At 32.1% G+C, this 19243-nt stretch overlaps 1 protein-coding gene across 1 annotated transcript; it reads left to right on the plus strand.

Annotated features, from left to right (window-relative positions):
- Positions 1 to 7971: 7971 nt before the first annotated feature.
- Positions 7972 to 17057, plus strand: LOC139876475 (cationic amino acid transporter 1-like). The gene is made up of 3 exons (XM_071863791.1): positions 7972 to 8458; positions 14710 to 15415; positions 16146 to 17057. Exons 1-3 carry the CDS (start codon positions 8044 to 8046, stop codon positions 16822 to 16824), a joined length of 1800 nt encoding a protein of 599 aa, XP_071719892.1. The 5' UTR covers positions 7972 to 8043; the 3' UTR covers positions 16825 to 17057.
- Positions 17058 to 19243: the final 2186 nt, after the last annotated feature.

Raw genomic sequence — 19243 nt, forward strand, 5'->3', positions numbered from 1 at the left:
TACTAAATGTGGTTATGAGTATTAGATTGGTTAGTTAACTAATAGCACACCTAGATGTTATGTAAGTGGATGTTATTTGGGTATGTGGTGACCCGGATGGGTGTGTAAATCTTGAAATGGGTCAAACGAGTCCTTGATAACCTAAGTTGTCTTACGAGTGTGGAAAATGCGATAACCTTGTGTTAAAATGTGTTTTAAGACCATATTTTGCTAGTGTTAGGGTTTTGAAAAAATTGACCCGATGTTAGGGGTAAGTGTGCAAATGGGTCGAAGTTGAACCAAGGGTCAAAATGACATTAGGATGGTTAGCAAGTTGGTTGAACAACTTGAGTTTGTGATTGATTATATACATAATGTGATAGGTACGTTCCGTTGAAGGTTGCAAGCTCGGTTATCTTTCACAAAAGACTTTAAGGTGAGTGGAATAATTATATGCGTAGGTATATAATGTATTTATTTGTTTAGCGTGAGATGTGAAGTGTCGAAGTGTTAAGACACCACGTTTCACGTAACGAGTGAAGCGTCGAGGTGTTAAGACGCCACTCGGGGTGAAGCATCGAGGTGTTAAGATGCCACCTGGGAGTGAAGTGCCGAGGTGTTAAGGCACCACTCCGTAAGATAAAGGGTGAAGCATCGAGGTGTTAAGATGCCACCCGAGGGTTTAGTGATACCGGAGGTTAATAGCTTTGTATTTGGATAAGGGGACGCTTTTGAAAAGTTTAGTTTTTGAAGTTTGGCCAAGATGTGGGTAGTTTAACCTCAAACACCATGCTCTAGATGTCGTTTGAAATTTAAACTCTTATGGTCGAAACTCATAATTTTGAACGAAATTAGTAAAACGGCCGATGTGGGCCCGATGTTGTAAAACTTGGTTTTATTGTGGAATCTTTTAATTTTACTTATATTGACATGTTGTAAAAAGGGTTTCGTTTGAAAGTGTCGAGAAGCAGGTTTTCCGCTCACGTAAGTTGAGCACGGGGAGCAGAAACTGGCAGTTCATTGAGACGTCGTCCCAAATGTTTGGACGCCGTCCTGGCCTTCAGAGCTGGACGCCGTCCAGATGTACTGATCTAAATTTTTTTTTTTGACGTATTTTTAGTATAACGAGGTTTGGGTCGTTACAAATAGAGTTTGTGGATTACACATGTCATAATACTATAACATTATGAAAGATTATTTGAATTAATTGGTACAAAGAAAAAAAATTATTTTTCTTGTTACTCATCATATTATATTTTTATTTTTATTTTTGGGAGTCTATTTTTACTCTTTATTTTTTAATTAATTATTTTTATGTACATATGAATATGAAAATATGAAATGAAAGTGAAAAGTTAAGGCAAGTACTTCCTTACGACTCAATTTAATAGTCACTATAAAATATACACTAACTAAAAAAATACTTCGTATTATTTTATTTTTTATGTATACAATAAAGATACAAAAAGAACTTAAATTCTTTGTTTTTATTTTTCTCTTTTATGATATATGATATTGAGCTATTAACTTGAGAAAATTTATTAATGCGTCCGTTCCAAAATATTATTCTTGTTTTGACCTTTTTAAAGTCTTAATTTATTAACTTTGACTTTAAATAACTTTTTTCGCGTTATAATATTTGATAAAAAGTATATCAAATAAAATGTATATAAAACTTAATTTATTTATATAAGTTTTATTAAATATTATATAGCACAATTAAAATTGTTTTAATTTTAAAGTTAAAAAATGGAGACTTTAAACTTTAAAGTGAAAACTATATAATATTAATTTAAGAATGAGTAATTTGGAAGGGGGATGATTCTCACATACACCTTTTTGATCCTCACATACTAATTGAGTATTATTAGAAGATTAAAAAGTTAAAATAGGTGTGTGAGGATCAAAAAAGTGTGTGTGAGAATCATCCTCCAATTTGGAAGGAGGGAGTAATATTTAACAATAAAATAAGGAGAGAGTATATTTTATCATGAACCAATCAATTGAATCTTTGTTATAATAATAATAATAATATAGATATGGATAGTCAATTTTGGTGTATACATATAGTCAATTTTGGTACACAAAGTATGTATTTTTATATTGAGATTTTAGGCTATAAATACTCATGAATGCAAGCATTAAACTTGCACCATTTCTCACACTTACAAAGTGTTTCTTTCTTTCTCTCCATTATCATCTTTGTTCTTACACTTCATTATTAGTATTCTTAATCAAGAATCAAATCACTAAAGGTAGTTATAAGCCTACTGAATTATAACATCAAGAATCAAACCACTAAAGGTAGTTATAAGCCTACTGAATTATAACACGTTATCAGCACGATAATCTTAATACTAAATATGGTTGGCTCTGCCACCAAAATGATATATGGTCGGTTATACCACCAAAATGATATATGGTCGGTTATACCACCAAAATGATATATGGTCGGTTATACCACCAGAATGATATAGGTCGGTTATACCACCTGAAAAAATATATGGTCGACACTGTCGCCAAATTTTCATTTATGTTTACTAATATTTATATTTTTGTTATATAACATTTATTTATGATTGCTTACACATGGTCGACACTGTCACCTACTTATCATTTATGTTATATTAAATTTATGTTTAATGTTTATATACTTATGAATATAAATTGACTCTAATTTATCATGATGTTTGTTTTAATTTTTGATAATAGAAAATGTCGAATCTGGAAAAGCTTAAATTTACTCCTTTAGAATCAACTGGAAACAACTACATGCCATGGGTTATAAAAGTAAAAATGCATCTTAAATCAATGGGCATTCTTGAAACCATAAATGAAAACAACACTTGTTCTGAAAAAGAACAAGCTACGGCATGTTGCTTTATTCATCAACATATTGATGAATGCTTACAAAATAATTATGTGACTGTAGAAGATCCCCATGTTTTATGGGAAGGTCTCAAAAGCAGATTCAATAATCAAAGAGAAATTTTACTTCCAGCTGCAATGGAACAATGGAGAACATTAAGGTTCCAAGACTTTAAGAAAGTAAATGAATACAGCTCAGCTCTGTATAATACATGTTCACAACTTAAATTCTGTGGACATGAAATTAGTGATGCAGACATGATGGAGAAAACTTTCTCCACAATGAATGCTGCAAACATCACAGTGCAAAGAAATTTGAGAATGCTAAAGTTCAAAACATATCCTGAACTTAATTCATATCTCTTAGTTGCAGAGCAAAATGATGAGCTATTAATGAAAAATCAGCAATCCCGTCCTACTGGTACACTTGCAATCCCTGAAGCAAATACTGCAAATAATTATAAACAGGGACAAGGACGCGGGCAAGGTCGTGGTTATAATAACCATCACCATCATCATGCCAAAAGCCATAACTATGGTAGAAACCATCCTTATGGTAATGGTAATGGGCGTGGACGTGGACGTGGTCGTGGTCGTGGCCGTGGTGGTCAAAGAAATAGTAATCCACGAAAATATAAATATCAACCACAAAACAAGCCCATTAAACAAGATGTTGAAGAAAATTCTTCTAAAAATTCTGAAGAATCTTGCTACAGATGTGGTAGAATGGGCCACTGGGCTAATACTTGCCGAACATCTAAACATCTTGTTAAGATGTATCAGGATTCGCTGAAAGGTAAAGAAAAGGAAGTAAATTTTGTGGATAATATTGATCCAACAGTCACTGAGAAACCATCTGATTTATATGAAGATTTCTTGAATGTTTAAGTTGTGTGTCTTTTGAAAAATAAACGATTTAATATCGTCTGTCTTTGTCATTATGTTTGCTAAATGTTTCAGTACTATCTATTTGCGTTTAAAATATTGTGTAATATTAATGTACTCACTATTTATTTCTTATATATGAAGTTCAATATGAATTTTGCTGGAATACAACATCAATCAAGTGGTGGAGATCTCTGTATAGCAGACAGTGGAACTACACACACTATACTTAAATCCGAGAAATATTTTATTGATCTAAAACCAACGGAAGGAACTATACATACAATATCAGGACCTGCTAACTTGATAAAAGGTATAGGAAAGGCAAATTTCATACTACCAAATGGTACAAAATTTTTAATAAATGATGCCTTATTTTCTCCCAAGTCAAGCAGAAATTTATTGAGTTTCTCCGACATATACCTTAACGGGTATGATTATCAGTCAGTGACAACAGAAAATGAGAAATATTTAAGTATCACTGACAAGAGTCATGTGGTTGAAAAACTGTCAAGACTTAGTTCTGGATTACATTATACACATATAAATGTACCAGAAATACATATGGTAGTTAACGAAAAATATATTGATCCTGGTGTATTCAGTTTATGGCATAACAGATTAGGCCATCCAGGATCAACAATGATGAAAAGGATTATTGAATGTACTCATGGACATCCACTAAAGGATAGAAAAATCCATCATGATACAATGGTTCCATGTACATCTTGCTCTCTTGGAAAATTGATAACTAGACCCTCACCACTTAAGGTTGAGAAAGAATCACCAATGTTTCTTGAAAGAATTCAAGGTGATATATGTGGACCAATTCATCCACCATGTGGACCATTTAGATATTTCATGGTTCTAATAGACGCATCTAGCAGATGGTCTCATGTTTGTCTGTTATCAAGCCGTAATGTGGCATTTGCAAAATTTCTTGCCCAAATTATTAAATTGAGAGCTCATTTTCCTGATTACACCATTAAAAGGGTGAGACTTGATAATGCTGGTGAATTTACATCTCAAGCATTTAATGACTATTGCATGTCTATAGGAATTGTTGTTGAACATTCTGTTGCTCATGTGCATACACAAAATGGTTTAGCCGAGTCATTGATTAAACGTTTACAGTTAATCGCTAGACCATTGATAATGAGAACAAAACTCCCTGTATCTATATGGGGTCATGCAATTTTACATGCTGCTGCATTGATTCGCATCAGACCAAGTGCAAGTCATAAATATTCCCCCCTACAACTTGCTTTTGGTCAAGAGCCAAATATTTCCCATCTTAGAACATTTGGTTGTGCAGTGTATGTTCCAATTGCGACACCACAACGTACAAAAATGGGTCCTCAAAGGAGGTTGGGAATATATGTTGGATATGAAACATCTTCAATATTAAGGTATATTGAACCTATGACAGGTGACGTTTTTACAGCACGTTTTGCTGATTGTCATTTTAATGAAACATTGTTCCCTAGATTAGGGGGAGAAATGAAAAATAAAGAAAATGATGTTTCATGGTGTGAACCTCAATTAAAGTATCTTGATCCTCGCACAAAAGAATGCGAGACAGAAGTTCAAAAGATAATGCATATACAAGAACTTGCAAATCAATTGCCTGATGCATTTACAGATACAAAAACGGTGACAAAATCATATATACCAGCAGTAAATACTCCAGCTCGAATTGAAATTCCAAAAGCTGGCAATAACGTCACTCATGAATCTTTGCCACGTCAGAAACGTGGAAGACCAATCGGTTCAAAGGATAAAAATCCTCGAAAAAGAAAATCAGCTGATAATGAAGTAAAAGAAAGTGTTCAAGAAGAACCACAAATCAGTACTCCTACTGCAGAGGAGATTGATGATGTCAATACAGAAATTGCAATCAATTATGCATATTCAAAAATATTATGGAACCGAAATGAAATGAAAAATCTTGATGAGAAATTTTCATTTAATGTTGCATATGACATCATGAATAATGATGATGATCCAGAACCAACATCTATGGTTGAATGTCAAAATAGACATGATTGGGCTCAATGGAAAGAAGCAATACGAGCTGAATTAGAATCACTCAATAAAAGAAAAGTTTTCGGATCCATCATTCTCACTCCTAAAGATGTGAAACCTGTAGGATACAGATGGATTTTTGTCCGAAAAAGAAATGAGAAAAATGAAGTTACAAGGTATAAAGCTAGACTTGTAGCTCAAGGTTTTTCTCAAAGACCGGGAATTGATTATGAAGAAACTTATTCTCCTGTTATGGTTGCAATTACTTTTAGGTACTTAATCAGTCTGGCAGTTTCTAAAAATTTAGAAATGCATCTCATGGATGTTGTGACTGCTTATCTATATGGATCACTTGATAGTGATATATATATGAAGATACCTGAAGGATTTAAGGTACCAGAAGCATCAAATGCAAAACCCAAAGAAATGTATTCGATTAAATTACAAAGATCTTTATATGGGTTAAAACAATCGGGACGTATGTGGTATAACCGATTAAGTGATTACTTGATAAGCAAAGGGTATACAAATAATCTTACTTGCCCTTGTGTTTTCATTAAGAAAACAACATCCGGATATGTGATCATAGCTGTTTATGTTGATGATCTTAACATCATAGGTACAAATAAAGAGATCCATGAAGCCATTCAACTTCTAAAGAAAGAATTTGAAATGAAAGATCTCGGAAAAACCAAGTATTGCCTTGGTTTACAAATTGAGCATATGCCTAATGGTTTACTTGTACATCAAACAACATATACTGAAAAGATTTTGAAACGTTTCAATATGGACAAGGCAAAACCATTAAGTACTCCTATGGTTGTTAGATCACTCAATGTTGAAGCTGATCCATTTCGTCCATGTGAAGATCAAGAAGACATTCTTGGACCAGAAGTACCATATCTTAGTGCAATTGGAGCTCTTATGTATCTTACAAATTGTACAAGACCTGACATTTCTTTTGCAGTTAATTTGTTGGCAAGGTTCAGCTCTGCTCCTACCAAAAGACACTGGAATGGGATCAAACACATATTTCGATACCTTCGAGGAACTACTGATTTAGGATTATTTTATTCTAACGAATCAAAACAAGATTTGGTTGGTTATGCAGATGCAGGTTATTTATCTGATCCACATAAAGCTAAATCTCAAACTGGATATGTATTCCTAAATGGAGGTACTGCAATATCATGGCGTTCTCAAAAACAAACACTTGTTGCTACATCGTCAAATCATGCCGAAGTGATTGCATTACATGAAGCTACTCGAGAATGTTTTTGGTTGAGATCAATGACACAACTCATTACTGATTCTTGTGGACTAGAACGCGATAAAAGTCCAACAACTATCTATGAAGATAATGCAGCTTGCATAGCACAGATGAAAGAAGGGTATATCAAAAGTGACCGAACAAAACACATACCACCTAGATTCTTCTCATACACTCAAAATCTCATTAAGGACAACCAGATTGAAATGAGATATGTGCAATCTAGCAAAAACTCTGCTGATCTTTTCACGAAAGCACTTCCAACTGCTATTTTCAGAACACACGTTCATAACATTGGCATGAGACATGTTCAAAAGATGTAACAGCTGAAGCGATGTCTACTTGAGGGGGAGTCAACTCCATGCTGCACTCTTTTTCCCTTAGCTAAAGTTTTTTCCCACTGGGTTTTCTTTAGCAAGGTTTTTAACGAGGCAGTAATTTATAGTTGATCTTCAACAAAATAAAATTGCTATCCAAGGGGGAGTGTTATAATAATAATAATAATATAGATATGGATAGTCAATTTTGGTGTATACATATAGTCAATTTTGGTACACAAAGTATGTATTTTTATATTGAGATTTTAGGCTATAAATACTCATGAATGCAAGCATTAAACTTGCACCATTTCTCACACTTACAAAGTGTTTCTTTCTTTCTCTCCATTATCATCTTTGTTCTTACACTTCATTATTAGTATTCTTAATCAAGAATCAAATCACTAAAGGTAGTTATAAGCCTACTGAATTATAACATCAAGAATCAAACCACTAAAGGTAGTTATAAGCCTACTGAATTATAACAATCTTGTATTTGTAGAATCTTATTATTATTATCGTCCCTATCTTTATGTCATTTTCCACCCTTTCCCCTAACAAACAACACATGCATTTCAATAATCCCGATTCTTATGCTATTTATAATCAAAATCAAATACCTCAACAAAACAAACTCACTCTTTCTCTAATTCTCTTTCATTTACTCTTTGTCTAACTTATTAAAAAAAAAAAAAATTCATGGTGAATATTAATGAAGACGGAGGAGGATCAAGCATTAGAAGGAGAGGGTGTTCATATCAAAAGAATGATTTTTTGCCTGAAGAATCATTCAAAACATGGGGAAACTACACGACCGCGTTAAAACAAACTCCTCATCGATTAATCGATAGGATGTTTACGCGATCTGGTGATCAAGCGGAACTTGATTCAAGAGCCAGAAGTCAAACAGCCATGAAGAAAACGCTGACGTGGTGGGATCTTATTTGGTTTGGTATGGGTGCCGTTATTGGTGCCGGAATATTCGTCCTTACTGGACTTGAAGCTCGTGATGTTGCAGGTCCTGCCGTTGTTCTGTCTTACGTTGTTTCCGGTGCTTCTGCTCTTATGTCCGTCTTTTGTTACACTGAGTTTGCCGTTGAGATTCCGGTTGCAGGTATATACACACACACACACACACACTTTTTTAACAATTCAATTTCAATATAATACATTAATATATATGTTGAATATGTTGATTTGATTTTGAAATTTTTTATATATACTTTTCCATGATTCGATGTTCAGTCGAGTTTGAGATTTTATATTTTTTAACCAGACCAAAGTTGTATGTGTGCGTGTATAGATATGAAGATGAATAATAATGATATGGATCTTAAAAGTAATTACGTATATGGTTGTTATTTTAGGTAATATTAATTAATAATTAATAATATCTACATTAAGTAATTGACAGTATATATATACCTAATTAATAATATTACTCCGTAATTAATAGTATCTACCTTAATTAATTATAAGGTTGTTATATTATTTATGAAAAATAATAATCATAGCCCTAAAACTACATATTTTCTTATGATTGTTAATTGTTAATAATAATAATAATATGGTTGTTATTATTTATTTAGAGCTATGGTTAAGTATTTATTGTAAAATTAATTTTTTGAATATATAACTATGTATTTCTATGAATATGACTCATGAATTTAAGTATGAAAACTATCTTATAATATGAAAATTAATACTTTACAATAAATGTTTAAATCTAAACGTTTAATATTTTTCTTTCTTTTATTTAGGAAATACAAAAATATCTACATTAAGTAATTTTACATCATATACCTTAAAATTAGTAATATTAATAGATTAATATGTGATATCTACCTTAATTAATAATATGGTTGTTATTTTTTTAACTAGGAAAATATAAATAGTATTTACCTTATCGAACTTTATAATATATATATATATATATATATATATATATATATATATATATATATATATATATATATATATATATATATATATATATATATATATATATATATATATTGTTGTTATATTTTTAGAAAATATAAATAATATTTAGCTAGTTTAGCGAACTTATAAAGAAATGGAGGGTTGACATATAATGAAATTTATAATATATAAATAAAAGTTATTGGAGTATAAAATCAAACATACTTGTTTGTATTATTAATTTATTCTTCTAATGATTATTTTATTTTTAAGAAAATATTGTTGAAAATAATCGGTTAAGAAAATGTAAGATAGTTTCACAACATAAACGAATAGAGAGAAATGTATGCATATAAAGTTATGGGAACTTCTCTCTATTATCAATTGATTTTGGAGTTTCGTAGAACTCATGAGCTTATATATTGTACATATTGGTAACCCTTAAGTGATCCTACAAATGGTATCCGAACAGGATGCAAGATGATGAAATCCGGTGATTAATAGCATGTAGCAAGTATCATATAGAAATAAATAGCAAGTATTAAGAACAAGGATGATCACCAATGCTCATGGATTGATTTTAGAGTACCGTAGAATTAATCATTCATGAGCTTATATATTGTCTATTGGCGGACTTGAAATGATTCTAAAAAATAAAATATTAGGATGTGTTTGTTAAATTGATAATGGAATGGTTCATCACTGAATGTTGAATCATTCACCATTTAGTGTGTTTATTTCTGACCTCTGAATGACATATGATATTGAATGGTTCAGTACTTCAGTGATGAACCATTCAGAGTTGAAACATTCTATTAACTATTAAGATGCTAAAATTATGTAATATTTTTCTTATTAAGTCGTATTCATAACACTTATCAAATAAGTATTGAAAGTCTTTGTTAATGTTAAAATATGACAAGTTGATTTAATTCATTGATATTGTTTATCTAAAATGATTATCAAACAGTTTATTGTTATTCATAACAAAATTCATTCGAAATTTTTGAACCATTCAGATTATGAATCATTTTAATCATTTAAAATTATCGAACACACTCTTAGTTCTTGAGTAATATATTTTGTAAGCGATTAGTCCAAGAGGAGACTGTGACAGCGTGAGTTTTAAATACTTTAAAATTGTTGAAGTCGACTTCTATAGAAATTCTTGTCCTCATTGGTGATAGATATGGTAAACGATAGATGGTTGACTCTCTAGTTATTTTGACATATTCAAATATCAAAAATAGAAATAAAAAAGTTAATGGCCAGGCTGTATGGTGTATAAGGTTGTTCAAAGATATCTATAATAATTACAATTATGTATCATGTATAATAATATAATAAAATAAATAATAAATAAATAATATAACAAATAATAAATAGAGTAATAAATACAATAACAGTATAACAAATAATAAATAATTGAGAATGCTAAATATAATTTTTAGTACTATGTTTAAGTATACTATTTATAATTTTAATTTTAATTATTAATTCAAGATTATGATGAATCAATTTGATACCAAATAAATACTAGTGTTTTAATTTGTGAGTACTTATTGTTCATGATTTTGACCATACGGATTGATGCAAATTGGAGTAATATATAAGATTACGGGATGGCACTTGCAAGTTGTGGACACATATTCATTATATCCATCACCTGCACACGTGGATTTTTAAATGATTCATTAGCCCGCGAATCTTAATTAACGAATTTATTGTTAAATCGTTATTCGTACCTAAGGATATTCGCGGGTTTTAGGTTTACCCGCAGATTTTATTCAAAAAGTATATGTAAATTAATGTATTGAAAAATCCAAAATAAATATCATTATATAATTTAAAGTGACATGAAAACATCATCCAATCATATACCCATTTTTGTGATATAATAAAATGATAAAACATATATACTCCCTCCGTCCCATATTAGTAGTCCAGTATTTTATTTTGGGATGTGTCAAATTAATAATCCACTTCCATAAATAGAAAAAAGAATAAGAAATTTAAGTTCTATTATGCTTAAGATTAAAGGAGAAAGAAAAGTTAAGGATAGAAGTGGAAAGTAAATAAAAAGTACACTATTTTTATGATATTTCCTTAAACTGTGTGTTTTTTTGTCTAAAGACTATTAATATGGGACGGATGGAGTATAAATAGTACTATTTTTATTAATATATGCGAAGTTACAATATTTTAAATTAACAATCAAAATTTAGTTGCTAAAACTTATCATATAGTAGGTTAACGAATTACTAAAGTGATAGGTAAAATTTAGATTTATTAAGATAGTCTAACAAACGAAACAAGAAAAATAACGCTTTAATTATATAATACATATTATGTGTAGTTGTGAGATGCTCTAGTTACCAAAAAGTTTGATACCAAAATGATACGATGAATGTAGAAACTTATACGGAGTAAATTATTACATATTGACCATTTATTCAAGGTGGCGATTTCCACCCATTTAGAACGGGTATATCCGTGGATTATTCAAATGGGTATTACGGATTTTTGGATCGGAATTTACCCGCAACGAATCTATTACATCCATCACCCACCCGCGATTCGTCAGCGGGTACAAGATTACATCCATCGCTCACCTGCGGGTAAAGATTTTGTGTATTATCTGCCCATCACAGGAACGGGTATCCGCGAATCTTGAATTTTTTTAGATCCATTGCCATCCCTAAAATTATTGTATGTTATCGGATTAGTAAACCACGCCATAGACACAGAAGCTTTATGTGACTTCCGCTTTGGGAGTCTTCACCTTTATCTATTTTTACGTGGAATATTTTGGGGTTTATTTATTCATTTCACCACAAGTGTTCATATTATTAATTAGGGATGTTCAATTTTAAATGTTCACTTTGTATCAGAAAAGGTTACTCTGAAGAGAAAAGATTTCTGATTAGTGAATAATGGAATTATTGAAATTTCATAAAATTGTGTACAAATAGTAGGTAGACACTTATAATAGGTCGGAGGTAGTATATTGATTATGACAAAATACCATAGATGGTCATGTGGTTTGCGTACTTTTTTTCACATAATGCTGGTCCCTGTGATTTGCATGGTCCATGTGATTAAAAATGACAAAATTTCACAGAAATCTTTCTTGACGAAAAAAATGCAAACTACAGAAATCACCGGTGATTAAAATGAAAATCACAGAACTATCCTTGACCAAAAAAAATTAAAAAATTACATGGACTAACTGCAATCCGATACACATTATAGCTCCTTTAAACCGAGAATCGTGAATTGGTCATACGAGATCCTAGAAAAAAGGATTTAAGACTACTAGGGCTAGGAAGAGATTAGCGATGTCTGTTTATCATTGTCCTGTTTGAGGATTAGATCCGACCATTCATGATATTTTGTCATTGATTATTTATGATATGTAATGTTTAGTTATGAATTTGTTATAGTCTTGAGTGTTATTATGACAACTATAAAGTTTAATTATTTTACTTATGACAGTGAGTGATCTAAGGAATAATATATATTTATTTGTAATAAGAATGAATAGGAAAATAAATATATACTAGTGAAACGATCCGTGAAACCACGAGTTTGTTTAAACGAAACAGTTTAATGATATGTTTTAGGTATTAAGTGAACGTAAATGCTAAAGGTATTTAGTTTAATAACCCGTGGAACCACAAAGCCCGACTAAGAAACTCGTCAGCTGAACATTTCATCAAACACCTAAAATGTATATTAAACAATCAACATCCAATTATAAGAGATAATATTGGTTGTCATTTTATTTTAAAAGTGTAAATTAAAATACAAATTTAGAATTGGTTTCCTTCTGCCTAGCTTTTATACCTTATCGCAGTGTTGTAAAAAACCCGATTACTCGCCGATCAATCTCCGATTAATCATTTTTAAAAGCAATCCTTTTCGATTTTCAAAAATCCGTTTAATTAAACGGTCAACATCAATTGATGGGTCAAAATCAAATTTGGTAACCGAAGTCGGTCAAAGTCAAAAATGGTTACCATTTTAACATGAATTTAAACTAAAACTTTATAGTTTTGGAGCAAAATGAACAATTTTAGACAATTATGTTATAGTTTATTTTTATATTTATGATTTTTTTCTATATTTACACATTTAATATTTAAAATTTAATATTTCAATGTATACAGTACAATTCGATTAATCTCCGAATTGTCGATTATTCTTTTCAAAGTCCCGATCGATTAATTTCCGAATAGCGAATTTTGCAACCTTGCCTTCTCGCACTCAATTCAAAATAATTAATTAAAATAATTCAAAATTATTTAATTTTAATGATTAAAATAATTATTAATAAGATTTAATAATAATAATTAATTAATAAGATTTAATTTTAATTCAAAATTATTTAGATTAATGACATCACCCACCATGTTTAGATTTTTTTTTTCTTTTTGATTTTTTCTTAACATAGGAATTAGCCTAATAATGAAATCATCATTTTAGCATTTTAATATTAATATAGATATAGATAGTTACTGAGTTACTCAATGAAACACACACCATCCGGGTTTAATTTCTGGTTATGTCAAATTGTTCAAAAATGGAGTGCGATTGGAGGGTATGCATAATGCGCAATTTACCCGGTACCAGGTCTCGCGCTCGAGGGGCTTGATTATCCGAGGTTTTACCTTCTATGAGTGAGCCAATGTACTCGTTCATAGGAGGGTTTTCTTGCTTAAAAAAATAAAAATTTATATAAAGTTGTTTGAAAAGAAAAGTAAATTTTAATTTTTTTGTAACAAAACTGAATCTGTAGGCTTTTTTTCCTTTGAATGTGGTATGTAATCTTTATATGCCCAGTTAGGTACGATACTTAAGCTACGTTTGAATAAGTCCAACCCACAACTTGCAACTCACAGCTTTACTACTTCTCTTCTCACAAACTTATCTATTTCAGTTTTTTTTTTTATGTAACGTTATTCTTACATCACCTCCTCTAATGTATTCAGTTTTTTAGATCAGAAAATTAGGCAGTCAAAATTGCAACAAACTCAAAAGTCAAAAATAGTAGAACAGTAAGGTGCAAAGAAAGTCAAACTTGATTATGGACTATGGATGCATCTCTAATTGCTTATGTGGACTGCGGAATGCGTTTACATGATTCAAGTCAACTAAACCCATGTGGTCAACTGCATTGCCAACCATATTTTTAAAAGAATTATACATCTGAGCCAACATATATATTTTTTCTTTTTTGAATTTTTTTTCCTTTTCGAGCCCGAGTTTCCGACTCACTTTGCGAGGGGTCGACAACCTGTTTTGCAAGCTGACCAAAATCAACACATTTTAATTAGCTCATTCTTTTATTAACATGATAATAATAATAAGTATTATGTTTAACAAGATTTAAATTTAAATAGTGATTTAAACTCAAACGATGTATTTGTTAAAAAAATTCAGGTGGGTCGTTTGCTTATTTAAGGGTGGAATTAGGAGACTTTGTTGCGTTTATCGCGGCCGGAAATATCCTTCTAGAATACGTGATCGGTGGGGCCGCGGTGGCTCGTTCATGGACATCCTATTTTGCCTCATTGTGTAACTATGATCCATCTGAGTTTCGCATCAAAGCTCATGGGCTAGCCGAAAACTACAACGAATTGGACCCAATTGCAGTCGGTGTCATAGCCATAATTTGCATCATAGCGGTCCTTAGTACCAAAGGCTCGTCCCGCATTAACTACATTGCTTCTGTTGTCCACGTCATTGTCATCTTATTCATCATCATATGTGGCCTCATTAAGGCCGACACGAATAATTACAAACCTTTCGCACCATACAAGGCCCGAGGAGTGTTTAAGGCCTCGGCTGTGTTGTTTTTCGCTTATGTTGGATTTGATGCGGTTTCAACAATGGCTGAGGAGACCAAGAATCCGGCTAAAGACATTCCTATAGGCCTTGTTGGTTCGATGGTGATCACCACCACACTATATTGCGCGTTAGCCATAACGCTTTGCTTGATGCAACCATATAAGGAGATAAACGCCGATGCTCCTTTCTCGGAGGCATTTAAATCAGTCGGGTGGGATTGGGCGAAATATGTAGTGGCGGCCGGTGCATTAAAGGGTATGACTTCGGTGCTACTAGTTGGAGCCGTCGGTCAAGCCAGGTATGTTTGCTTAAGAATGGCTATTTATGTCTGATTTAATTGAAGTCACTACAACAAATTTATCAATTGTTCACGCATATTTTTACACACTTGTAAGAAAGTGTGAGCTTTTTGTCAAATTACTCACACTTATAAATATGTATAAGTTTGCTGCATTTATAAATGTTGAATGTTATTTAAATTTCACACTTAAAATTGTAGGAAAAGTTTGTTCACACTTATTAGTGTGTACAAAAACAAATTTAATCACCTTTAAAAATGTGACTAAATTTGTTACACCTCATTTCTTCCCACAAGGGGGAGCGTGAACAAATCTAGTGCGACAAAGTTAATTTAACACTTTTAAGCGTGGTTTTATTTATTATTATACACACAAATTAGTGTGAACTTTTTCCCCTACACTTTTATGTGTGAAACTATAATGATATTCTACACTTATAAATGTAATATATTTACACACATTTACAAGTATGAGGAATTTAATAAAAAAGTATACATTTTTCAAAAGTGTGTAGATTTATGCGTGGTTAATTTGCAAATTTGTTATAGTGAGTAATAGCTCATAAATGATTATCTAACTCCAAAGGGCCTTTTGGCCTAGCTGTATTGAGTTAACTCATTAACTTTGAAGTTGTGAGTTCGAGTTCCGTAGTGACAGTAGTAATTGCCTAATTGGGTGTGTGTTTGTCATTCTAAAAAATGATATATCTAATTCTAAGTTTAATGACAGATACTTAACTCATATTGCTCGAACACACATGATGCCGCCATGGTTTGCGATCGTGGATGCCAAAACTGGGACCCCCGTAAATGCCACCGTCATCATGATGATGGCCACCGCCGTCATTGCTTTCTTCACCAAACTTGACATCTTATCAAATCTTCTCTCCATTTCAACACTATTTATCTTCATGCTTGTGGCCGTTGCTCTTCTCGTTCGTCGCTATTACGTCTCTGGCGTCACCACTGACGCCAATCGTAACAAACTCATCATTTGCTTAGTAACCATAATCGTTTCTTCTTGTTTCACCGCTGGGTACTGGGGGCTGTCTAAACACGGTTGGATCGGGTATTGCATCACGGTCCCTATTTGGTTAGGTGCAACAATTTCATTATGGGCTTTTGTACCTCAAGCACGACAACCGAAAATGTGGGGGGTGCCGTTGGTTCCTTGGTTGCCGTCTGCTTCGATTGCGATCAACATATTTCTTCTTGGGTCGATTGATAAGGATTCGTTTATAAGGTTCGCAGCATGGAGTGGTTTGTTGTTGGTTTATTACTTTTTGTTTGGACTTCATGCAGCATATGATACTGCTAAGGCGGATGAGAAACAGTGGAATAAAGTTGAACAAGGGGAAGAGTTCAATAATACTGGGATTAAGGATACAGATGCAAGTAATGCATCATAATTTTTATTGTTTGTTGATGGTGTTATTTAGCTTTGTCAATGTATTAATTGTCTGCACATTAAAACTTTAGAAATGTTGGTGTTCTGTTTAAAAATGGGTTTCATCGGAAAATTGTCTTTGTTATTGCGAAAAATAAATCGTATTGTATAAATTGTATACACTTGTATAGATGTTTTCTGGCTTGACTAAAATTAAACTGTCAGTAACAGGTTGAAATGATTATTATAGTATGTACTGAACATTGAATATAAATCCAACTACATGTATTGTCTATCTGCTTCTTCGAACTAAAGCTAGCTGAGTTGTGGTAAATAATCTGGATTTTGGAGTGAATAGCTGAGTGAAACATGGTATTTATAGATGTAATTTTATATATACACCAGTTTATCCGCACAGAACTTTATATAAACAAGAGGTCAACACTTGATACAACATACACATAGAGAAAGATAAAATGCACTATGGTCAAATTTCTTATTTTTATTTAATTTTTTTCGATTTGATAGCCTACTTGTAAAACATCATTAAGAAAAGATATTATTATAAAAGAGTATGATTGCTAGAAGTTGTGATGTGGTTCAGCGGTTGGTGGTCTACTCCCTTTAGGGGAGGTTAAGAGTTTGACCCCCGTTAGCTACATATTAAAACACAATTTTATCTCTGCCATGAAGTATCCACCCATGGCACCTTTCCCATATCGTTAGAGGGTAAAGGGGATGGGGGTTTTACTTGACCGTGCCCTTGGTTCGGTTTCAAGGTTTTCTTCCGGGCAGCGATGGGGGCGGCGTTATTATCGCTACATCGGCATAGTCGAAACGGGAGATGATCGCAACGGGTGGTTTAGTCCCCCTCGGGTGATCCCAATCGCCGTCCAAAAGAAAAAGAGTATGATTACTTGTAACTAAATATCATTAACCAAGGTTGCAAAATTCGCTATTCGGGGAGTAATTAATCAGTTGAAAATTTGGAAAGATTAGTCGGAAATTCGGGGATTACTCGGTGATTAATCGGATTGTACTGTATACATTGAAATATTAAATTTTAAAAATTCTATGTGTAAATATAGAAAAAAATCATGAATATAAAAATAAATTGTCACATAATTGTCTAAAATTGTTTATTTTGCTCTAAAATATAAAGTTCTAGTTTAAATTCATGTTAAAATGGTAACCATTTTTAAGTTTAACCGACTTTGGTTACCAAATTCGATTTTGACCCATCAATTGATGTTGAGCTTTTAATTAAACGAAATTTTGGAAATCGGAACGAATTGCTCTTAAATATGATTAATCGGAGATTAATTGGTGAGTAATCGGTTTTTTTACAACACTGTCATTAACAAAAGACCCAACATGGTCTCACGGGTTACTCACCCTCCCGGATAGTCTGAACAGGAAAAACCTTCTACCGTTTATGTAACATCCCGCATTTTTCCGTTAAATTATTTTAGCGCCCGTCTTTTTTTAGGTAATATCTTTCGTTATCTAAATTCGTATCTTTTGTTAACTAACATTCTTAAATAATTCCGTTATTCGATTATAACATCTCCCGTTACTCTCGCGTATTTAAAATAATTCATTTGTTTAATTCACTCACCCGCTTTCAAACTCGAAGGACTAAGGTTGCCAAAGGACCAAAGTGGCAACTAGTGGAACTAGTCACCACCTCCCTCCCCACCACTCATTTTAATTTCTTTTTCTTTTTCTTTTCCATTTTCTCTCATTTTTTCTTACTTCCAACTATATCCTTTTCATCTTCAATATTAAATCATCATCTAAATCATTTCAATGAAGCAAACATCAAAACAAATTACATATTCGTGATCCTCTCTTCATCCTCTTCGATTTGGTACCAATTTCACTACTTGGGGTAAAGTGTCTAAAAACTCTAGATTTCTCTAATTTGTTTTATAGACTTGAAATGGTGTTAGTTAGTTTCTATGGCTCGAGTCTAGCATGAATATGTGATTTATTTGCTCGATCTTGTTGTTTTGCATAAACTAGCATGAACTTGAAATGGGTGTGTTTAATCCTTGATTTTGGTTGATTAAATGTTGTTTAAATGTTAAAGTTCATGTATTAAATGTGTTACTAGCATCATTAGCTTCAATTTGATGTGTAAGTTGACTTGGAAAAACATCACTAACATGATTATTGATTTTGTGATTCTTGGTTAGGGTTTGATGAACTTAAAATAGATTTTTGATACATTGAATGCTATAAAATATTGTTAGTAAGTGTTTAGTTGCAATGTATGTTTAATTACATTCGAAACGGCATATCGTATGTGTAAATTGGATTCCCGAATCACTATTTGCATTTTTTTGAGCTTGAAACGTTAATTAATGATCATTCGACAAGGTTTTCATTATTGTTAATGATGAATTTGATTGATGATATGTGTTTAGTTGTATTCCTCG

Source organism: Rutidosis leptorrhynchoides, chromosome 11 (genome assembly GCF_046630445.1).
Source record: "Rutidosis leptorrhynchoides isolate AG116_Rl617_1_P2 chromosome 11, CSIRO_AGI_Rlap_v1, whole genome shotgun sequence".
Classification (NCBI taxonomy): Eukaryota; Viridiplantae; Streptophyta; class Magnoliopsida; order Asterales; family Asteraceae; genus Rutidosis; species Rutidosis leptorrhynchoides.

Coding starts and splice junctions, on each gene's coding strand:
- LOC139876475 (XM_071863791.1), top strand. CDS start 8,044: ATGGTGAATATTAATGAAGACGGAGGAGGATCAAGCATTAGAAGGAGA. Junction 8,459..14,709: donor CGTTGAGATTCCGGTTGCAG/GTATATACACAC, acceptor AAAAAAATTCAG/GTGGGTCGTTTGCTTATTTA. Junction 15,416..16,145: donor GGAGCCGTCGGTCAAGCCAG/GTATGTTTGCTT, acceptor GTTTAATGACAG/ATACTTAACTCATATTGCTC.